This window comes from Ovis canadensis, chromosome 13 (assembly GCF_042477335.2).
Source record: "Ovis canadensis isolate MfBH-ARS-UI-01 breed Bighorn chromosome 13, ARS-UI_OviCan_v2, whole genome shotgun sequence".
Taxonomy (NCBI): Eukaryota; Metazoa; Chordata; class Mammalia; order Artiodactyla; family Bovidae; genus Ovis; species Ovis canadensis.
The window spans coordinates 56,782,642-56,806,577 of NC_091257.1; the positions used below are offsets into that span (position 1 = coordinate 56,782,642).

General features: G+C 48.7%; 1 protein-coding gene and 1 long non-coding RNA gene across 2 annotated transcripts; both read right to left on the reverse strand.

Moving 5' to 3' along the window:
• Window positions 1–249: 249 nt before the first annotated feature.
• Window positions 250–2,475, reverse strand: LOC138416963 (uncharacterized). Its single transcript, XR_011247920.1, has 2 exons — window positions 2,263–2,475; window positions 250–1,973 (listed from the first exon to the last, which is right to left on the reverse strand). It is a non-coding gene; the product is annotated as an uncharacterized lncRNA (long non-coding RNA).
• Window positions 2,476–18,325: 15,850 nt separating this feature from the next.
• Window positions 18,326–22,184, reverse strand: CD93 (CD93 molecule). The gene is made up of 2 exons (XM_069546507.1): window positions 19,328–22,184; window positions 18,326–19,090 (listed from the first exon to the last, which is right to left on the reverse strand). The coding sequence occupies exons 1-2, from the start codon at window positions 21,250–21,252 to the stop codon at window positions 19,066–19,068; spliced, it is 1,950 nt and encodes a 649-aa protein (XP_069402608.1). The 5' UTR covers window positions 21,253–22,184; the 3' UTR covers window positions 18,326–19,065.
• Window positions 22,185–23,936: the final 1,752 nt, after the last annotated feature.

The following is a 23,936-nucleotide window of genomic DNA, read 5'->3' on the forward strand; positions in this document are numbered from 1 at the left end:
GCCGGACTTTCTTCAAGAAGCAAGATGAAAATTGACAGTCCTTTATTGGCCTATTTTTATGAAAGAAATTATGTTGCATCTACCCAAACCCAATATTTGATAACATATTTGATGGTGAAAGACCAACAGCTCTACTCCTAAGGTCAGAAACCAGACAAAGATGCCTGTTCCTGCCATAGGATTTTGGAGGTTCTAGCTAGATTCTATCCAGGGTAGTTCTGCATGGAAATGAAATAAAAGGCATCCAGATTTAAAAGGAAGACATAAAATTATCTCTTTATTGATGATATTGCCTTGCTTATATGCAGAAAACCCTAAGAAAACTATCCCCAAACCATAAGATCTAATAAACAAGTTCAGCCTTACAGAAAGTAAAATCAATACCTAAAACCCATTTGCATTTCTATATAGTAACAATGCATAAATTTAAAATGAAATTAGAAAACAATTTCATTTACAATAGTATTAAAAATAATTACTTAGGAATAAATTTAACAGAAGAAGTGCAAAATACATACTCTGACAACTACAAACAATGTTTAAAGACATTTTAAAAGACCTAAATAAAGGAAAAGACAGTTTATGTTTATGGATTGGAAGATTTAAGCTGACCAAACTCCCAAAATTAATGTACAGAGTCAATACAATCTCCATTAAAATATCTGCTGATTTTTCTACAGAAATTGTCATGCTGATCCTAAAATTCACAAGGAAATTCAAGGGGCTCTGAAAAACCAAAGTAATCTTGGAGAAGAGAAACAAGACAAGAGGACTCATACTTTTTTATTTCAAATTTTACTGCAAAGCTACAGTAATCAAAACAGTGTGGTTCTGGCATCAGAAAAGACCTAATCAGTGTCTTTGGCACAGAATTGAGTCCAAAAATAAACCGTTTGAATATATACAGTTGGCCAATAAGCACATGAAAAGATGCTCAATAAGAAAAATTTTTATATTTAATCAATTTAGTCAATTTTTACAAGGATGGCAAGACAGTTAAGTGGAGGAAAGAATAGTTTTTTTTTACTGTAGCCATCCTAGTGGGAATGAACTGATATCATATTGTGGTTTGATTTACATTTCCCACCAATGACATTGAACGTCTATCTTCATGTGCTTATTGGCCATTTGTATGTCTTCTTTAGATGAATATCTATTCAGATTCTTTTTTAATTTTTAAATTCAAGGATAATTGCTGTATAGAATTTTGTTGTTTTCTATCAAACCTCAACCTCAGTCAACCATAAGTGTACATATATCCCCTCCCTTTGGAACGTCCCTCCCATCTCCCTCCCCATCCCACCCCTCTAGGCTTATACAGAGCTCCTGTTTGAGTTTCCTGAGCCATATAGCAATTCCTGTTGTATGTCTATTTTACATATGGTAATGTAAGTTTCCATGGTACTCACTCCATACATCTCACCCTCTCCTCCCCTCTCCCCATGTCCATAAGTCTATTCTCTATGTCTGTTTCTCCATTGCTGCCCTGTAAATAGATTCTTCTGTACCATTTTTCTAGATTCGATATATATTTGTTAGAATACAGTATTTATCTTTTCCTTTCGACTTACCTCACTCTGTATAATAGGTTCTAGGTTCATCCACTTCATTAGAACTGACTCAAATGTGTTCCTTTCGTGGCTGAGTACGTCGTGTATGTGTACCACGACTTTCTTATCCATTCATCCAGGTAAGGGGATAAGGGTAACTTCCTTATCCCCCTTATCCAGTCCTTAGGGGTCTGAGAACAGACCTGCAGGATGCTTTGGTAGCCACCCTGCCCACCCCCAGGTGATGGAGTGAGACCATCTCGAAGTTGGGCAAACAGGGGCCCTGAAGAGTGAAGGAGTCACAGAGAGCAGCTGTTAGGAGGGAGCTCTGCTCGGAGTCAGGGGCTGCCAACTCTGAATCCTTTCTTCAGAAATCCCACTCCGAGTCACAGGCCCAAGGGGTGCCCAGGGTTCGGTCAAGCTCTGTGGAAAGGGGGATGGGAGTGGCTCCCCGCTGGGAGCTCCCAACCTCACTCACCTGCACCCAGAGCCAGCCCACCCACAGAGGGAGGGGGAAGCATTCACCCACACCCAAACCCTGGGAATGCTCTTCAGACTGCGAATAATTCTGAAGCCAGATTTAAGAGAAGTGCTGGCAAAGGCTTCTCTTTAGAGTTTATTCTCCTTTGGAAGGGACTCTGGGGACATTCAGCAAGACCCAGCCTTCTGGGGTCCCTTACAACACCCCTCCCAGGAAAGAGGACCTACCTACCTCATGTTCCAACAGGTGATGAGGACAAGCTTCCTCCTTGGAGCTGGATGCCACTTTTATGCTTCTGGTGTCCAGCTGGCCCCTGAAGAACTTGGAGTCAACAGATGCATGGGAAAATCCTGGCAGCATCATCCATGGTGCACAATTAAAACTCCAGCTGGTCCTACCGCAGCCAGGATAAATACACGCAGCTGGTAACAAGAAAATCCAGAACTTGAAATACGCCACAGAGACACTTTAAGGCTGTTTTCTTTCAATACTTACTCTTCTGCTGTCTTCCTGTGGTTTGAGCATGGACAAGATTTTTGTATTTTATCTAAAAGTCTTGTTTCATGGTGAATTAAGCAGTCTCTGAATCTGGAGAAAATCATGATTGGAAAAAATATCTATTTGGCTTCCTGTTTCCCAGTAAGTCTTTGCCACTGTTTCCATTTCTGGCCCAGCATCTTTCCAAAGAGTTGAGAATGTCGTTTGAATGAGTCAGTCCCCAGAGCTCAGTGGAAGTGACAAAAATGTGGACTGAACATTCAAGCATTGTCAGCTCTGGTCGAGTGAGGGGCAGCTGGGGTCGGAAACAGGCAGAGGGAAAGGAAGGAATCTACTAGCCAAGTGGCTGCCTTGCTCCCCAACGTGAGGTCCCAGACCAGCATCCTTGTCTGGGGACTGCTTCCAATGTGCCATCTCTGATGGGCCCACCCTGTGCTTCCCAAATCAGGATCTGCCTTTGACAAGATCCCCTCCTGGGGGCATGGGGGGCACACACTCCCCCCGCCAAGTGGTTGTGCTGGGGAAGGACCTAGCCAGGCAGCAGAATGGCCTCACTGAGACCTTGCAATAAACCAGCCCCTTCCCTGCTCGCTCCCTACAGAGGTTCACTGACCCTCTCTAGTTTGTGAAAAGGAGCCCTGAGACCAACAGCATCACCGTTATGTCTTATCTCTGTAAAGACCATTCATCACCTCAGACTTGTCAGAAAGGCAAATTCCTGAGCCCAGCACAGACCTCCTGAGTCAGAAACTCCAGGGCTTGGGCCCAGACATCTGTGTCTATTTGGTTCCTTCACTGTAATCGGATTACCATTTCATGCAGCTGACTACCTGCCCAGTTGGTGCAAACATGAATAAATTAAAGTGTAGCTTCCTGGGTTGCCATCTCTCTGGTCTAATTTACTTAAACTTAAAAGCTGACTTCTATTTTTAGTCAAATATCATCATTAAATAGTACCTTCTATATGTTGACGAGGTCACATCCCTCAAACCAGAGGTCAACAAAAGGGACAGAGAGTCAATATTTTATCACAATGGTGGGCACATAAGATGAACTTGAACAAGTCCAAATGCTCTTAGCTCTGTTTCTATGATAGATAAGCTCCCTGAGACTCAACCTCTCTTCTCAAAATGAGGAAAAGAGCTACATCTTAGGGTTAGATGACAAAATCGGGATCCTAGGATGAATCTCTGAGTCTGCTTCATGGACACTCAGGATGGGCAGGGGAATCAGGCAGATCCGTGGGGCAAGCATTGAGTATTTGTTCCCTGAAACAGCTGCTGCTATGTATTCTGCTGTCAGCAAGCACACTTCTGTTTATACCGATATCCAAGTCTCACTGGCCAGAAGATTTTATGAAGATCCCTGGCCCTCAAAACTTCAAGCTCATGAGGACATATGATCACCTTCAAGAACCTACACACCAAGGTCATACGCAACTAATGGACTCCTCTTTAATATTAATCTAAAATTAACCGTGTCAACAATAAGTAGAGAAACTGAGGCACGGGAAAAAATAAAATTACTTTGTCAAATCTCATTCATTTAGACAAGATAGAGGAACATGTGTTTGTCTTGCTGGGTAAGGAAGGAAAGTGGGTCAGAAAATGTGAAAAGTCTGAATTAGAAAATGTTTAAGGCAACAAGGCAGACACTCTTGGTTGGCTGACTCCTCCCCCATCCACAACCCTTCACAACCTTGCTCTCTAATGACCCTCCCAGTGGTCAGCCTACAGACAGTCATGTTGTTCAATTTTAGCCAACACAATATTTTTTAAAACTGCTTGGAGGGCTATCAGGAGGATTCTTCAAAAAAGACAAATAGAGGATTTGTTTCTGGTAAAAAAAAAATTAATTAATTCTGGAAAAAATATGAAAACAGCTATTTGAAGGCACTGGGTAGTGACCAGCCTCAGATAGAAACTGGAGGGATTTATCCCTTCAAAGAAGGAAACCACTTTGGGTGAGATTCATATTTATTCATACTTCATCCCAAGCACACTCTCAATTTACGAGGTATGGGACAACTAAGACCCCTTAAGAGAATGAAAAGACAAGCCATGGACTTGGAGAAAATCTTTGTAAAAAAAAAAATGATAAAGGACTGATACCTAAAATATACTGCTGCTGCTGCTAAGTCACTTCAGTCGTATCAGACTCTATGCGACCCCATAGACGGAAGCCCACCAGGCTCCCCCATCCCTGGGATTCTCTAGGCAAGAACACTGGAGTGGGTTGCCATTTCCTTCTCCAATGCATGAAAATGAAAAGTCAAAGTGAAGTTGCTCAGCCGTATCTGACTCTTAGTGACCCCATGGACTGCAGCCCACCAGGCTCCTCTGTCCATGGGATTTTCCAGGCAACAGTACTGGAGTGGGGTGCCATTAAAATTCAACTGTAAGAAAACAGCCCAATTTTATTTATTTATTTATTTTTATTTTTATTGGAAGCTAATTACTTTACAATATTGTAGTGGTTTTGCCATACACTGACATGAATCAGCCATGGGTGTACATGTGTTCCCCATCCTGAGCCCCTCTCCCACCTCCCTCCACATCATATCCCCTCAGGGTCATCCCAGTGCACCAGCCCTGAGCTCCCTGTCTCATGCATTGAACCTGGACTGGCAATTTATTTCACATATGATAATATACATGTTTCAATGCTATCCTCTCAAATCATCCCACCCTTGCCTTCTCCCACAGAGTCCAAAAGACTGTTCTATACATCTGTGTCTCTTTTGCTGTCTCACATATAGGGTCATCGTTACCATCTTTCTAAATTCCATATATATGCCTTAGTATACTGTATTGGTGTTTTTCTTTCTGACTTACTTCACTTTGTATAATAGGCTCCAGTTTCTTCCACCACATTAGAAGGGATTCAAATGTGTTCTTTTTAATGGCTGAGTAATATTCCATTGTGTATATGTACCATAGCTTTCTTATCCATTCGTCTGCTGATGGACATCTAGGTTGCTTCCATATCCTGGCTATTATAAACAGTGCTGCGATGAACATTGGGGTACACATGTCTCTTTCAATTCTGATTTCCTCAGTGTGCATGCCCAGCAGTACAACTCAATCTTAAAATGGGCAAAAGACCTTAACAGACACCTCACCAAAGAAGATACACAGATGGCAAATAAGCATTTGAAAACATGCTCCACTTCATGTCATCAGGGAAATCCAAATTAAACCAACAATAAGATAGTGCTCAACATTCAGAAAACTAAGATCATGGCATCTGGTCCCATCACTTCATGGGAAATAGATGGGAAAACAGTGGAAACAGTGTCAGACTTTATCTTTTGGGCTCCAAAATCATTGCAGATGGTGACTTTCCTCTTTGGAAGGAAAGTTATGACCAACCTAGATAGCATATTCAAAAGCAGAGATATTACTTTGCCTAAAAAGGTCTGTCTAGTCAAGACTATGGTTTTTCCAGTGGTCAAGTATGGATATGAGAGTGGGACTGTGAAGAAAGCTGAGCGCCGAAGAATTGATGCTTTTGAACTGTGTTCTTGGAGAAGACTCTTGAGAGTCCCTTGGACTGCAAGGAGGTTCAACCAGTCCATCCTGGAGGAGATCAGTCCTGGGTGTTCATTGGAAGGACTGATGTTGAAGCTGAAACTCCAATACTTTGGCCACCTCATGCAAAGAGCTGACTCATTGGAAAAGACCCTAATACTGGGAGGGATTGGGGGCAGGAGGAGAAGGGGACGACAGAGGATGAGATGCCTGGATGGCATCACCAACTCGATGGACATGAGTTTGAGTAGACTCCGGGAGTTGGTGATGAACAGGGAGGCCTGGAGTGCTGTGATTCATGGGGTCGCAAAGAGTCCAACATGACTGAGCGACTGAACTGAACTGGACTGAACACACCTATTGGAATGGTCAAAATCCAGAACACTGACTACACTAAACGTTGGGGAGGTTGTGGAGCAGCAGAAATGCTCACTCATTGCTGACGCAAATACAAAATAGTTTGGTCACTTTGGAGGACAGTTTGGAAATTTCTTACAACACCAAACACACTCATACATTATTCACAATCTTAGGTAGTCACACTAATGAATAAAAACTTATGTCCACACAAACACATGGATGTTTATAGTAATTTTATTGATAATTGCCAAAACTTGGAAGCAACCAAAATATCCTCCAGTAGGTAAATGGATAAATTAACTGTGGTCCATCCAGACAATGGAATATTATCAGAACTAAAAAGAAATGAGCCCTTGAGCCATGAAAAGACATGGAGGAAACTTAAATGTTTCCTATGCCAATCAGAAAATGCAACAGGCTATATGATGCCAAATGTATGACATTCTAGAAAAGGCAACAGTACAGAGACTGTGAAATGTCAGTGGTTGCCAGGATTTGGGGAGGGGGGATAAGGTGAACAGGTGGAGCACAGGGAAATTATTCTGTGTGATACATGCAATGGTGGATACAGTTTTCAAAACCCATAGAATGGGGACTTTCCTGGTGGTCCAGTGGTTAAGATTTTATATCTCTACTGCAAAGGGCCAGGGTTAAATCGCTGGTCAGGGAAACTAGATCCCACATGTTGCAACTAAGACCCAGTGCAATACACACACACACCCTTGTGCAGAGCTTCCCTGGTGGCTCAGATGGTCAGGAGCCCACCTGCAATGCAAGAGACCCGGGTTTGATCCCTGAGTCAGGAAGATCCCCTGGAGAAGGAAATGGCAACCCACTCCACCATTCTTGCCTGGGAAATTCCATGGACAGAGGAGCCTGACACACTACAGTCCACGGGGTCACAAAAGAGTCAGACAGGACTGAGCAACTGAACAATATTTAAGGTACAGTACAAAAGTGAACCCGAATGTAAACTATGGACTTTAGTTAACAATAATGTGTCAATATGGCTCACACATTGTACCCCATGTGCCACACCAAAGCCCAGTCTTAGTAATAGGAAATTGAGAAATCTTTATGCAGGTCAGGAAGCAACAGTTAGAACTGGACATTGTACAACAGACTGGTTCCAAATAGGAAAAGGAGTACATCAAGGCTGTATATTGCCACCCTGCTTATTTAACTTATATGCAGAGTACATCATGAGAAATGCTGGGCTGGAGGAAGCACAAGCTAAAATCAAGATTGCCAGGAGAAATATCAATAACCTTAGATATGCAGATGACACCACCCTTACGGCAGAAAGTGAAGAAGAACTGAGAGCCTCTTGATGAAAGTGAAAGAGGAGAGTGAAAAAGTTGGCTTAAAGCTCAATATTCAGAAAACGAAGATCGTGGCATTTGGTCCCATCACTTCATGGCAAATAGATGGGGAAACATTGGAAAGAGTGGCTGACTTTATTTTTCTGGGCTCCAAAATCACTGCAGATGGTGATTGGAGCCATGAAATTAAAAGACGATTACTCCTTGGAAGGAAAGTTATGACCAACTTAGACAGCATATTAAAAAGCAGAGATATTATTTTGCCAAGAAAGGTCCGTCTAGTCAAGGCTATGGTTTTTCCAGTGGTCATGTATGGATGTGAGAATTGGACCAGAAAGAAAGCTGAGCACCGAAGAATTGATGCTTTTGAACTATGGTGTTGGAGAAGACTCTTGAGAGTCCCTTGAACTGCAAGGAGATCCAACCAGTCTATCCTGGAGGAGATCAGTCCTGGATGTTCACTGGAAGGACTGATGTTGAAACTGAAACTCTAGTACTTTGGCCACTTCATGCAAAGAGCTGACTTACTGGAAAAGACCCTGATTCTGGGAAAGATTGAGGGCTGGAGGAGAAGGGGACGACAGAGGATGAGATGGTTGGATGGCATCACTGACTCAATGGACATGGGTTTGGGTAGACTCCAGGAGTTGGCGATGGACAGGGAGACCTGGTGTGCTGTGGTTCATGGGGTCTTAAAGAGTTGGACATGACTGAGCAACTGAACTGAAAATGTTGAGAGGTTATAAAGGAACTTTCTGTACTTTCAACTCAATTCTTTTGTAAACCTAAAATTGCTCAAAAAATCCAATAATGGAAAATAATACTTGATTAACCCAAAATAAAACAAGAAAAAGGCATCAGATTAAAAAAAAAAGTGGGCAAGGCAGAAACCAAGTAACCCAAGAGGCTTGAACCTGATAAACTCTGATTTCGTCTGTTTCAATTCCTAGAACAGGTGAAAGGACTGAATATACATAAGAAGTGAAGCAATGTTGATCTACAGGGTGAGAACAGACTGGAAGGAACACAGGAGACCCACTGGGCAGTGGAAGGTCTTCCTGATTGAAGCACTAGTTATGGGATCTGTACTCTTATCACAACTGAGCAAATTGTCGAGTTGGGATTAGTGCCTTTCTCTGCCTATAAATGAGGAAAAAAAAAGAATTTTTTTTTTTTTTTTTGCATGTGGTAAGCATGAGGATGAAAGTCACAGGCTGGTGATGAAGGACCAAAAAGACAGAAGGCAGCCTGAGATTTCCCATCTCTGGGCCCTTCATCATATAAGAAAATAGACATTATGTTAATCAGGCATTATTATGGGCAGACGAATTCACCACTGAATACTACAAGTTCACTTAACATAAAAGCAGAAAGAGAATAAAATACCCAGAATAGATATTGAAAAATACTGATTCATTTGCATTCATGTGAGAATCATTTCTAGTTCCCATCTATTCTACACAAATGGATGTAAACACTGGGATAAGCCCCTGAAGATTAATTTGGTAGGCTACATAGATCAGCTAAAAATCTCGTATGAACCTCATTTCCCCAACAAAACTTCATTCATTCATTCATTCTGGTTTGTTTTCTTGTTTGTTAAGCTGATGCGTGAGTTGATTCCAGACCGTGTGACTCCAACTTTCAAAATAACAAGGCCCAAATGAATCATCTTTTCCTATGCTCAAAAAAGAAAAAAAAAATGCCTCATGTTGAAGATCACTTGGCACATAACTGAAGTTAACAGAGCCTTTCATTTCAGCCACAAATCAGTAAGCACCAAATCCAGTCTCCAAGCATCAAAACCAGTCTGGGCATCTGGTCCCCTCTGAAAAAGCCTCTTAAAGAAAGGCCATGACATTGCTGCTGACATCAGCACCTGCAGTGCCCAGGAGCTTTTCCAAGATTGTTTTCACTTATAAACTTAAATAACACGAAAGATTGTTTCTACAGTAAAAGATGCTTCCCTAAATAGGCAGGACCTGAAGACAAAGGATAGGGTTTGACTGTGGCCATTGCTCAGAGGGAAATGCAGTTAGGTAACTCGAAGGCAAGGGGATAAAAGAAGAAACAGGACACTGTGAAAAGAGAACACTCAGCAAGATGTTGGGCGGCGGTACTGGGGGTGGCACAAGCGGGGGCTGGCAAAGACCACTTCTTAGCGAGGTATGTGCCTCTCGTGATGGAGGCCAGGAAAATGAATGGGATTCATGATTCCTGAGCTGCCCTGGAGGGAGGTAGAGAGAAGACTGGGAACAGTTGTGTCCAGGTCCACGCTCGCGAATAAACCTCCTGTGAATACCTGTGGCCAAGACTGTGAGCATCATGGTTTCATTGCCCTTGAGTAGATGTCTAAAAGCAGAATTGCTAGGTCATGTGTGTGTCCGTTTAACTTCTTAAGAAGCTAGCCCACTGTCTTTGACAAAGCAGCACCTCTGGCATTCCCGTCAGTGTGCACAAGGGGTGCAGTGGAGCAGTGGTCTCTGCCAGCAGGGTGCAGTCACACCTCCGCCTCCAGGACACACAGAGGCGCTACTGTGACCAAGACAGAGGCAGGCAGGCCCCTGTGGGCCAGTGAGGCTGCAGGCACCCTCAGATCAGGTGGGCCTCAGGTACACAAGCTCTCAGGGATGGCAGAGAGCTTTGAGCGGTACGTGTGTGTGTGTGTGTGTGTGTGTGTGTGTGTGTGCGCGTGTGGTGTACATGGACACATGTGTGCCTGGAGGAATACACAAGTGCAAGAATACAGAGGTGCTCGCTTGGACATAAGTTGTTATTAGAAATACCCATCATTGCTCAGTGCTCCACCTTCCTGTCTCACACAGGATGAAAGCCAGCTCGTCTCCTCAGGGACCTACTGGTTGACACCCTTGAAGTTAGCCAGAGGTGGTGAGACCTAGCAATCCAGGTGAGGCTGCAGGGTTTCATAGCCCTACTTCACCACTTGTCAGCTGGGACCGTGAGCAAATTTCCCAGCTTGTCTGTGTTTCCACTTCCTTACCTATCAAGTGGGGAGAGTAATTCTGCCTGTTTCTCAATAAATCAGTGGCACTTTTTATCTGATAGTAGTCAAAGTTTGGTAAATTTTCCTGTCACCTTGCTTTAATGTGTCCCAAGAACTGAACTATTCAGGTGGCCTTCTGTTGGCCACATTTGAGATCAAGCTGTGTGTAAAACCGTGTGTGAGGCTCACCTTTCCCTTGAGTGCCCCCCAGCCTCACAGGAAGACAGACGCAGAGCCACTGAGCCATCACGTCAAGAACAAAGGGGTGGGGGCGGTTAGAGAAACCTGGAAAGAGAGCTCTCTCCTCAAGGTCCCAGCTGCCTCCTGAGGAAATCGGCCGTGACTTGCGGAGGAAGGAAGGGCTGTTTCTGCTCGGTGTGGGGGCGATGAGGACAGGCGGCAATTCACCCAGACTGTTCACCAGAGGCTGTGTCTGTGCTCGGGTCAACTCCCATCCCCCCGTGTCTGCATCTCTGTACCTGAAGGCTTCCCCATCCCAGAGTGGAGCCCCTCTGGAAGTACCGGGAATTACCCATCCGCCTGCAGCAGCCCCATCCACAATGGATGGAAGTCAGTGTATCAATACCCCAGCTCCCACGGCCCTCTGATGGAATGACATTTCCTAGTGTTTCCACAGTTGCATCGCCTCTGCATGACCCTACCGCTAATGTCCATCTTTCCCATTAAACTACTTTACTGGAATCCCTGTCTCCACGTCTGCTTCTGGAGCAAAAGGAGCCTGAAGACCAGATGGAGAAGACAGCGCTGGTCCAAGAGGAATAGGGACATCTTGAGTGTGGGCAGTGCTCTGTGCAGGGGGAGCAGCCTGGGGTGAGGAGCCAGTAAAAGATGAAGGTCGCGGACAACATCAGAGATTCAAGTAGGACCCTCATAGTCTCCCCCTGCCTGCCATTCTGCTCCAAGACCCCAGGGCAGCCAAGCATCAGACACAGAGTTATTGAGTTCTACTGTGTGCCAGGCCCAGGGAGCATCAGGGACCAGGGACCAGGCAACAACAACAAAAATTGCCCTAGAGGTGCTTACATATATGTAAGTACAGGCAATAAGTCAATAAATCTTAACCACAGGAAGAAATGATACGCCAGGTTAGAAGGTGACTGGTGCTTTGGGCAGGACAGGGGTCTCTGGGGGGGCTGGAGAGACAGTGCAGTTTCACAGCCACCTCAAGAGACAAGAAAAGAGAGGAGCAGGGGAAAGTCAGGAGACTTGGGAAGGAGGCCCATCCAAAATCACTTCTAGAATAAGAGAGTCGAGAGAGTGGCCAGGAGGGCCTACTCCCAATAATGAGACAAGAGAACCACCCCCAAACAGATAAAGCAGAGCTCCTCCAGGGGGGCCCCCAGACCAGCAGCAGCAGTCTCTCCCGGAAACCTGCTAGAAATGCAGAGTCTCGCAGGCTCCAACCCAGACTTGCCCACTCTGGGCAGAGGCCCTGTGAGGGCTCCAGGCTCCTGAGATGGAGAGAGCGGGCCCAGAGCAAGGCAGGACGGGAACACAGAGAGAAGAACATAAAGAAGGCTGGAAACAGAGATATTCTAAGAGAAATGATTTGTATTCATAAAATGCCACAAATTAGCACAGGGTATCAGTTTGGAGATTTAGACAGGATGTAATTGGAGGTGAAGATGCCCAGAAGGTTGCATTTCATATTGGTAAAGAAAGGGATAATGCCAAACGCACGTCAGTCACCCAATTGTGCAGCTTTGCCGGTGGTTCAGCTGGTAAAGAATCTGCCTGCAATGCAGGAGACCTGGGTTCAATCCCCGGGTCGGGAAGATCCCCTGGAGGAGGGCAAGGCAACCCACTCCAGTATTCTTGCCTGGGAAATCCCATGGACAGAGGAGCCTGGCAGGCTATAGTCCATGGGGTCAAAAGAGTCAGACACAGCTGAGTGACTAAGCCATCGAGAAGACAGAACTGCTAGAAATACAAGGATTGACAAAGCTGATCTCCATGGGAGATGATGAGAAAGAGGATGGACTAGCTGGTGTGATGGGTGTACAGGACTGCACCCCCCACCCCCAGTGCACACACCAAAACCTTAACCGTGACCATGAGGGTGGCTACTGGGACACACAGGGCACCTTGCCCTAGTTCAGAGATGATGGGCTTGACAAGGAAGTGAACAGTTAGGTTTGGGACTTAATCTTTTTCAGAAAGGAAGGCTCTGGAGAAAGAAGGTAAAAGGTACAATTATTTCCTTCCACCTCATAGATCTCATTATTTTCACTGGATATTTGAACACAGAAGGAGCTCGAGAGAGCAGATGTCATGGACCCAGCTTAAGCCTTTATGATACCAGGACAAGCGTGAAACGCAGAGAGGGCGAGGCAAAAGCGCTTTGCAGGGAAAGGTGACAAGAGCCTGATGAGGAGGGTGTTGGTCCTCCACGGGGGTCAGCAGCAAAGAGCCTGGCTGTTCCGCCGTGTGACCCAGGAGGTTAGAGATGGCGTGGAGAGAAAACAGCCTTGCATGGTCTCCGACTGAAAGCCGAGATGTGCTGTTGGGGCCCAGTGACCTTCACTTTGACCTTCATCCAGGCATCCCCCACCCCCTTCCCTCTCTCTCTCTCCTTCCCTTCTTCCCTCTCTGTTTATGCTCCACTCCTCCCATCCTTCCCTCCACGCAGCTGAAATCTATGGATTTTAACCACAAGGGAGGACCAGCATCAATGGTGGCAAAACTCAAATAAAAAGCCCAGCAAACAGGACCCAGGGCAGCAGCTCTTGGGGAGCTCTGGCTGCCGGCTCCTGGAAGCTCAGGCAGAGTGTGCTCCCTGCTGTGAAGAGAAGAGCCTCAGGTCAAGTTCAAGGGAGAGACTGTTGACCTCAGGGCTTATCCTCCAACTTGACCTTTCACTCCTCTCCTCTTTCTTCACTTTTCACCACTCCTGGCCTTTATTTCCTCTGAAGACAATGATCCAGGGTGTAAGAGATGAGACACTTTTGAGCGGAGGCTTTTTGGATTGGGGTTTATTGTCTCTTCCTCCTCATACTGAATAGACTGAGGAGTCAGCTCAATCAGGATGGACTCTTTCAGTCCATGTTAAAGCCGTGGAAGGTACATGATGTGTATGTGGCTCTTTCATGTTAATCTATGGGTTTTCTGTCACAGATGTACTTGTTTTGCACAATAGGTTTAATTCTGTATACATTTTTTGTGTGTGTGACTCAATCATGTTTGAAAGACTTGCTAGCACTTGCATCACTCTAAGTCTCTAAGAGGAATTGCTGCTGAAGTGTGGCATTTTTGTTCATGGGCTTTTCCTATAAATCAGGAAACCCTAGCCTCAAGGTTTTTCAATATGAAACGGAGGATGTTAGGATTGTATATATTTGTGTGTCTCTTTGTGTCTCTCTCTTTGTGTGAAAGGTGCTTTTCTCTGTGTGTGTGTGAGTGCGTGTACGTTGCATGCCTCTGTGTGTGTGTATGTTGGGGAGAAGGCAGCCACAGTTCTTCATATTAAGATATTATTTCCAAATGGGTTTTGTTAGTGACTAGACAGCTCAAGAATAAGTTTTATTGAGCCCCGGTAATGACTGTTTATCACAAGTGTCCAGGCCATTAGCATCACCGGAAAGCCCTTGATTCCCCATAAGCCCTGTTTTTACAAAGTCCACAGTCTGGAAAGCAAGTCAACTGGGAATCAACCACCATCTGCTGCTCCAGCCTCCAGTCACGGTGAGGTTTATGTGGCCGAACAGTGAGCGAGCGGTCGGCCTGTCCAATTAGTTAAATATACTGGAAAAGGTTTGGTGCCCAAGTGGTCATAAATGCTCCTGTGATCATTGCAGAATGGTGTTTGCAAATCGCACCCATTAGACACATTTAATCCAGCACCAGGCGTCACCCACACAACTAAAACGATGCAGGGGATAGAACAGTGGAGATGGAGGCGTGCAGCAGGGCTCAGGGTCAGAGGGCAGAGTCTAGACGCGCGGATCTGGGCCTGAGGGCCGCCCTACCCTGTCCTCCACCCACCTCGGTGCCCTGAGGCCAGTGCTGTACCCAGTGAGTAAAGACACATGTCATCAAGGCATCTCTGACAACGGACACAGGTACCTTTGAATGCAGTTCCTGCTGTGTATTGTGAGCTGCTGTGAAGCATATTAAAATATTAAACCAGACTGACAGCAATGTATTCCAGAGTTTATTAGGATAAGTGGGTAACAAAGCACAAAAGATGACAACCCACTTCCGAGGTTGCCCTGAGGTGCTTTTCAGAGGCCTGAGGGCAGCTCAGTGTCCAGCCCACCCTCCCCCATCCTGGGATAAAATGACCCTGTCTAGAAAGCCTGTGATTCCAGCATCAGTGGAACAAACTTCAAATACACACATTCAAAGAGACTTACATGTTCTCTTCTAGCACTCAGGGAGGGACTGTTGATGTTTACAATCACATCGAATTGTATCATCATGCAAGACCTCACCTATGATCTAATTCTAGCTTAAGCCAAATATGCAAAAAGAGTTTTAGGCCAGGGGAATGGTGGGCAAATTCTGCTGAAAGGAAACACTTGCCCCCTTGCAGATAAGAGGAACAATGAGAGAAAGGAGTTCCAGAGTTTCTTTCTAAAACGAGTGGGTGTTATCTCCATGAACAGACCAAAACACACTTCATTTTGTTAAAGGAAAAAAAAAAAAAAAAAAAAGGCATTTCAGTGAGTTTTACTCCCGGAATCTGGAACAAACTAAGGTACTTGATTATTGAACACGTGGAGAGTTTGATCATCCTCTTTCTTTTGGTTGATAGGCTCCACAAACCACACAGATTTAAGCCTTGGGTTTTGCAGCCAGAGAGGGACAGATGTTTTCAGGGATTCTCTGTCTCTGATTTCCATGCTAACCCTATTGTTTTCAGGGGTGGAAATATGTAGGGGACATTACACCATTTTGCAGCTGCTGGAAAGCAGTGCTTTCCTGTTTTCCTGATTTAGACAATGGAGAAACTAAGAAGAAAAATAATAGGAAAAGGCTTTCCTCTATTTGTTTTTTAAAAAACTGCATTATTTTGAATTTGGTACCTTTTTCAGAGTCAAATCTCATCTCTGTTCTCTTAGTTTTTATAGAAATCTATATGGGAAAGACAGTAGGAATAAAAGTAACTAACGATCAAATCCACATCTTCCAGAGGTTGTTCAGGGTAAAATCCAGGCCCTGCGCAATGTGCTCAAACAAAGCTCACAACCAGAACATAAAAGGCGGAGCTACACACGCGCGTGTGGGAGAGAGTTTCACCCCCAACTCTGCTCCTCTTGAAGGCTGCACGGAAGCACACTCACATACCTGTTTAGTGTTTTATTTCACCTTTCACCTGAGCATGGGGAAAGATGTGAAGACTAACCTTTTGGAGAGGCTGCTAATCTATTGGCGATGGACACTCAGGCCTGAGATGGCCTTGCCAGGCCTGGTGGTCACCACAGGCTGAGTCCCTCCCAGCTTCAGGCCAGAGCTGGTGGGTTCAGCCTTAGTGCCTCTGGGGACAGGCGACAGGCACCAAAGTGACACCAGCAAGGTTGCTTCTGCCTCAAGGCCACCCAGACAAGCAGTCGTGGGTTCATCATACAAAGGACCCTCCCCAGGTCCTCCAAGCCCAAGGCAAATCTGGAGAATGGCCCATCCTTGGCTGTCTACACTCCACTTTCCCAGGGGACTGTCCTCCTGCTTCAGCCCCTCCAAATGGCCAGCAAGAGAGAAGAGCAGTGCCTGCAGAGACTGCCCCTGAAATTCAGGAGCGGGCCTGTTTGAGGAGACAGTCTCCCTTTAAGTTATCTGCATCACTCACGTGATGAGTGTGTCCCAAACATAGAACTATTGAGCCATGGACAGAAGCCCAAGTTGTCTTTGAACGTGTTGCTAAGCGGAGCCTCTCCAAGACCCCAGCACCCGGCTTGCTCTGCCGCTCCGCAGGCCAGGGGGCCAGGGACAGAACGGCACCTGGTCGGCCCCGTCCAGCTCACTGCTGGGGGAGTCCTCGCGTGGCAGAACCCACCTCTCCCCACACTCCATCTGTCCATCTACCTGGCTGTCATGATCGAGCCACCTGGCTTCTGGACAAATAGATACTTTGTCCACCGGCCTCAAGCTCCCAAAACAAGAATTCAAACCCCTAGACCAAAGCAGGTTCAATGGGAGAAGGAAGCATCTATCTGACGCTTTTTATCAGAGTCACGGCCCGAGGTCATCCAGCTGGGTGGCGGCTGCAAGGGCGGGTTGTCAGCAGAGGGGCCGACTCTGACCGAGCAAGTTTGGAAAAGCTGTGACTTATCCACCCATTTCTCCCCATAGAGGTTCTCAGGGGTTGGGGGAACTGGGGGAGGCACAGAGGGCAGGGCTGCGTATTCCCTACTCACCCCCAGAAGAATTCAAACATAGAAACCAGATGGGGCCGGGCCGTGGAAGAAATCAAATGGCCTGAGCCAATTCAAGGCTGGTGGACCATGGGGGTCGGGGGCACCCTGGATTGGGAATGTCCCCCTCACCCCAGTGACCAGGGTGAGGTCTGTAAAGGCCTAGAGCAAAGCATTTCTGTAAGTGCAAATACCAGCCAGCAGCACACACAGCCACAAATGGCCCACAGTCAGCCCCACACAGCACGGCACCCGGGGACCCTGGGCTGAGGGGCACAGCGTTCCACCCCTGGAGCATTAAAGCCCAGTGTTCCAAGTGGAAACTGCAGAATATTAGGTGCCTTTCAGAAGCAGACACTCCGAACCCTGTGCTGGGCCCCCTCAGACCTCCATCCTTTCTTCCTTCCTTCCCCCAACCCCTTCCAGTTTTCCTTTTTTTCCCTTTCTTCAATGTGAGCTATAGCACCTTCATTTCGAAATTGGCAAAAGGCATCTACTTGGCTCTGAAGGCCAAGCACATGGGGTGCTGACCTCTGGGGCAGAGTTTGGATCCCAGAAATAGTTTCCTCGGTCTGACCTGCAGAGGAAGGGGAGCATCAGGGAGGGGTGCGGCAAGGGGTTCACCCCCAGTCCCACCTTCTCCAGGTGCCCAGGCCTCCTGTGCTGCTCAGGCAGCTTCTAAGGGCTCTGACCCGCAGTGAATTCTGGGCTGCTTTCCAGGAACCCAGGCGAGCACCACCGAGCACAGCAGTCTCAGCTGTGGGAAGTCTGGCTAGTGGGCACTTAGAGACAAGGCTGTAAATTAAAACGGCTCTCAGCAGTGTCTGCTGTTGCACAAGATCTTAGTTATACTCTCATTCTCTCTCCATCTCCTCTTGTCTTCTTTTTTAAGGAAAAGGACCAGAGGACACCTTTGTTGTACGCAGCGCTGGGCCGGCACCCAGGGGACGAGTCCTGACTTGGCTGTGCTGTGTCCACAAGATGGGCTCAGCTCTCAGGAGGCCTCCACCACCGTGAACTGTGCTAAATGCTCTCACAGCACCTTTTAAACTCAGCCCCTCACATCATCCAGAAATCACCAGAGCATCCAAGCCCAGGCAGAGTGCAGAGACGGCAGGATGGCATCGGGGGCGTGGGGCCACTTGGCCCTGGAGACCAGTGGTCTTTAACCTTTGACCTCACAAGTGTCGGTCTCACCAGTCAAACACATGGTGGAACATGGGAACATTTATTGAGATAAATTGACTCACGTAGTTTTGAAACAAACCCTGCCTTCTAACCCTAGTTTCCAGAGTCACTGTTTACTCGCTTGGTACAATTTTCCCGACATTTTTGAGATTTCATTTGCAAATACGCTGAAGACAATTGGAACCCGAAGAGCTAGAGAGATGTGATTTCTAAACGCCCTGCCTCTGCCGCCTAAGTGGATGGAAATGCAAGAATGGAAAACATATGTCTCCAGCCTGAACACGTTCCCTCCGTCAGAAACAGAGCTTCTTACATAATCAGACAACTGATAGACTCAGGCTTCATCACACCAGAAGGCACAAATCATTTCAGTCCAAATTTGCCCTGATTAGCGTCCTCTTAATAGATGTGTATGCGGGCAGAGAAACAGTTCAAACAGAGCCTGTTAGCACCTGACATGTCAAGTCTGATCCAGAGTCAGGGGTTACATGAACTCAGTCACATTTGAATTTCAACAGGAAAGGGAAGGAGAATTGTTAACACGCATGAAATTCCTGAAATGACACCTGACCCTCCCCTGCTTCCACACTACACACGTGTGATACCTGCACAGTTCAAGCTGCCAGGCATTTAAAGAGAAGGTTGACAACTACTTGCTAGGATTCCAGTCTAGTCTTCCAGGAGGATGGGGGTCCTGCTTTCAACGGTCTCCTGGCTCCGAGGATGGTGGTCGCTGCCAGTGTCCAGGGGCCTCGTCAGCATCAGCAGTCTGTCCCTGGTGTCGGACTACAGGAACAAAGGGCAACACGTTGGAAGCTGTGGCTCCGGGGCCATGCCATCTGGACCCTGGGCGTGGGGACACAGGGCAGGGTGGCACCCCCAGAGGGCACGTGTGGGCCTCGAGGTGATCCCGGGGGGGCGTGCCTGCCCCTCACCTCTGCCTGCTGCGTGCCACGGTCACTGCCGCCCCCACCCCGCGCCCCTGCCTGCCACACTCCCCCCGGGCGACCCAGCCTCCTTCACCTGTAGGGGTTCTCCGTGGCTCTGCTCTCAGCCCGCTCGGGGACCCAGGCGTAGCTGTCCGCGGCACTCTGCGGCTGCTGCTTCTTCTCCTCCCTCTTGGCCCTGCGCTTGCGACAGACCAGCAGCCCTAGGGCCAGAGCTAGCAGGAGCAGGATGGCCACGACGGTGCCAAGAATGTAGAATAAGAGCAGCTGCTGTCCGTCCGTGCCCTGGTCGCTCTGCTTGGCTGTGAAATCCTCGCCTGCAGACTCCCTGTGGCCGGTGGTGGCTGTGGGGTGATGGGTGCTGGGCTCCATCCAGACCCCAGGCGTCTCACTGGGGGCCAGCATCTCTGGTGGAGGCAGGGAGATGGGGACCCTAGCTGGGAGGGAGGGTCTCCTGTTGGAGGGCGCCACCATGGAGGTAGCCTCAGGGTTGTCCCCGCTGGGACTGGGCACGGTGGCAGAGGACTGGAGCCCCTCTTCTCCATTTCCTGTGTCTTCCCCAAGGGGAGACCTGCTCGGTGGCCCCAGCGATGTGGGCCCCCCAGTGCAGGAGACGCCGTTGGTGTCCAGCTCCCAGCCCGGCAGGCAGCCACAGCGGAAGGACCCCTCCGTGTTGAAGCACAGGCTGTCGCAGAGGCCACCCTGCTGGACCTCACACTCGTCCACGTCCAGGCACTGGGTGCCATCCTCCCCAGCCAGCTCGTAGCCCTCCTCGCAGGAGCAATAGAAGGAGCCCTCGGTGTTGGTGCAGCTCTGGGCGCAGGGTGAGTGGCCAGGGGCACACTCATCCACATCCACGCAGGCCCCCTCTTCGGGGCCACCAGGCTCAAAGCCCACCCAGCACTCACAGCGGAAGCTCCCAGGGGTGTTGACACAGTCCTGGGCACAGGGGTTGTCCTGGCACTCGTCCACATCCACGCAGTCTCGCTGAGTCGAGTCCAGCTGGTAGCCTGGGGGACAGTGGCATGTGAAGTCTGTTCCGAGGGACCCGGGGAAGCACGTGGCCTCCCCTCCGCACGGGCTGGAGCTGCAAGGGTTCCGAGAGGCACAACTGACCAGGTCGTCCAGCAGCCGGAACCCTGGCCGGCAGCCGCATCGGAAGGAGCCATCCCCGCCCTCGAAGCAGTCCTGCTGGCAGCCTCCATTGTTGAAGTCACAGCTGAACTTGGGGCTCACACAGAGGGGCCCTGAGCTGTCCCAGTCAAACACACTGGGGGCCTTCTCCTTGCACAGGAAGTAGTGCGGCCTGCCCTCGTCCCCGTCCTCACAGGCCACACTGGCCATCGAGGCAAAGGGCACGGCCTGCAGGGAGGAGCTGGTGGCCTGGAAAGGGGTCGTGTAGTTCACCTGACCCGGGCCCCCCAGGGTCAGCGGCCGGCACATGCCTTTGAAGCTGAACTTGCACACAAAGCCCTCGATGTTGCTCCCAGGAAACCCGGATTGCCCACAAGGACCATCGACCCACTTGGAGAGGCTGCTGGCCAGGCCCGGCACAGACAGGTCCAGAATCAGGGACACGCAGCGCCTCTGAATGCAGGTGTTCTTAACCTCTTTGTACCAGTTGTTGTACTGCGAGGCCTCCCCATCGCCCAGCCAGCTGAAGCCTTTCAGGGGTAGGCTGCTGTCCGAGCAATTGCCCTTCTCTCGCTGGAGCCCAATCCAGAATTTGTTCTGGCGTTCTGGCAGGGGCGCCCCCAGCAGCAGGAGCTGGGTCAGGGCGCCTTGGATGTGCCGGGCCTCCTCCTCACTCTTCACCGTGGCCAGATTGCCCCCTTTCTTGCTGCAATGGAGCTGGGCATCCTCCGCATTCAGCTTGCGCCTGTGGGCCGTGTAGCAGGCAGCCCCCGCGCAGACCACAGCCTCCTGGTCAATGGTGTTCACCGCCCGGGACTGGATCGACAGCAGCAGCAGCAGCAGCAGCAGGCCAGCGGAACTGGCCATCGTGGCCTCTGTGTCCCTCTGAGTGGGAGGCTGACGCCCCGGCGGTGACAGCGGCAGCCCGAGCTGAGCTCCGAGAGCCGAGGGCTCAGACGCGGACGCTCCGTCGCAGAGAAGGACACAAAGGCTGAAGGCTCTCCGCGGCCCCCTGACCCAAGGCGCATCCTGCCGCTGCACTTATTCCTCACCGGATACAGGGGCTTCCTGTGCTGAATGGCTTCTGACTCCTGCTGCCTTCATCACGGTTTTGTTGTTCATAAAAGGAGCCAGGCAACGTCGCTGGGTGCGGGCTAAGGAAATGCAGCGGCGATGGGGGTGGGGAGACGTTTACGGCTTGCATGCACCAGCGCCTTTATTTACGGGTCCCTCCTCCTTCCCATCCATGTGAGGGCACGCCGCGGAGTGAGTAGAGATTTGGAGGGGGCCAGGAACTTGAGAAACTCACTTCATAACCCATAATAAAATTCCACTTTGGTTTGCAAACAACCAGAAGAGGGAAAGAAAAAAAAAATCCTCAGACTTGAGACACGATGGTTATAATTTTCAGCCTTTTTTAGAAGCAAACTGGGCTCTCCTTTTGCTCTCTCATGTTCCCTTTGGCTTTGAGAGTCTTTTTTCTCTTATGTCCCCTCATCGTGAACTTTAAATAGATAGGCAATTTTAAAATAGGAACTGGGCCGTGGGAATGTCTGAGTTTCTAACACAATGCCAAGCTCCCTCCTCGAGAACGTTAGACCCAATTGGGTGAAATTTGGCAGTTTTCAGGGTTTTGTAGTGCAAATGCTGTGTTGTGATGTGGCAGCATCGCAGAAAGCATCATAAAGGAAAAGATGAAAATGTCTTTGAACTCACAGGCTGAGGCTTGAGCGCCTGTTTTTCCTCAGCTCCAGGTTACCGGAAGGGTGGGAGGTCTGGGCCCAGAATCCATCCAGGCCACGGCTGACCTCCTTCCGCACAGCGACTCACAGAGGCCCTTGAATCGAAGAGCTCTTTTCCTGTGATGACAGTGCGTTCTGCTCACTGAGACTGTCACCGGTTGGGGTCCCCAAGAAGTAGAGCCCAGACAAGGATTTGGGATTCGCAGTTTATTTGAGAGGGGAGGGGTGAGACAAGGGCAAGGAAGGGGCCAGCACTGGGTGACACCAAATTGAGCAGGTGACCTGGGGCTCCAGCTGGGACTCTCAGGAGACCTGCAGACCACACATCCGGCTCCCCAGAGAAGGGAGGGGACTGGACCCTCCCCCTTTTGCTCCCCCTACCCACGGGCACCCATGACTCTCGGCACTCTGGGTGGATGGTGAGGACCCAGCCCCCAAAGGGAGCACTCAGTGGAGAGCAGCAAACCTCCGAGTGACTAAGATGGGACACCAGCTCTCCTCAGAGCTTCCAGTAGGGTGTCGTGGGGATTGGGAACTCAGGGGCTTTCAGCCTCCACAAGGATAAAGCACTCATCTCAGACTCCAGTCAGAGAGCCCTCAGGGGGAGCTTCTTACGTTCTTTTTATTTTAATCAGATGTTTGCAAGAGTCCAGAGATGCTTTCTTAGAATCCACTGAGTTCTCCTTGTGCTCTTTAGTGTCTGTGGAGATCCATCCACCCACCCACCTATCTGTCCATCCACTCATCCAACCATCCACCCACCCATCCATCCATCCATCTTTTTATCCATCTATCCATCCACCTAACCATCCATCCACCCAGCCAATGTTGATTAAGGCCTTATTGTGTACTGGGCTGAGCACTGATATTCTAGGAGAAAACGCCTGCCTTCATAACCTTTGACATCCCTTGGAATGGACAGATTTAACATGTTGAGCAGTTTTAGCTGTGACAGGTACCTCGGGGTGTCAGGAGAAATCCTTGGGATGGACACTTGGGACAGGCTCCTCTGGGAAAGAATGACAGTGAAGCTGGAATTTAAAGGAGGAAAAGATGAGAGGGGAAATGGCATTCATGTGGGGGAACAGCATGTGCTAAGGCCCTGGGGTGGGAGGCCCATGACCTTGTTAAGGGAGTGAAGGAAGGGCGGTCCTACGAGAGCCTGAGGAATGGGAAGGAGGACGGGGGGAGGGGAGGAGCCCTGAGAGCTCAGTGACAACTTGACTTATATCTGAAATCCGTGGGGAAGCACTGAAGGGCTAAGACCTTCATGTGGCAGCCCCCCACCCTCTGTGCAGAGAGACCTGAATGGTGTGTGAGGACCACTCAGCAGGCAACCGTGGTTTCAGGCTGAGATGGAGCTATATTGTTCCCCTTTTCATAGAATTAGAGCAGTTATAAACATCTCTAAAAAATGAAAAATGAACAAAACTAAAGAACAAACTCTGTGCCACGTGTGAGCTACTGCACTGAGCCTCCTGGGTACACTATCCTACGTGTGTAAAATCATGTGAGGACACACTTCACCAGGGGTGGTTTGTGAGTTTCCAGCTGTTTAAAGGGACAGAACACATCTACCCCTGGTTCAAATCCCACTCTGCCCCTCAGGAGCTGTGTGGCTTTAGATGAGCTGTGGGACCTCTGTCCATGTATGAGAGTCCGTAGCAGTTCCTCACGTCTCCAGGGAGCTCTGTGAGGGCTCCGGGGGCTCTGTGAGGGCTCCGAGGGCTCTGTGAGGGCTCTGGGGGCTCACATCTGGGCAGGGGATTTCGGGGGAGGAGTCACTGTCCCACCAGTATGCTGATAAGC

Coding starts and splice junctions, on each gene's coding strand:
- CD93 (XM_069546507.1), bottom strand. CDS start 21,252: ATGGCCAGTTCCGCTGGCCTGCTGCTGCTGCTGCTGCTGCTGTCGATC. Junction 19,091..19,327: donor GCCACGGAGAACCCCTACAG/GTGAAGGAGGCT, acceptor TTGTTCCTGTAG/TCCGACACCAGGGACAGACT.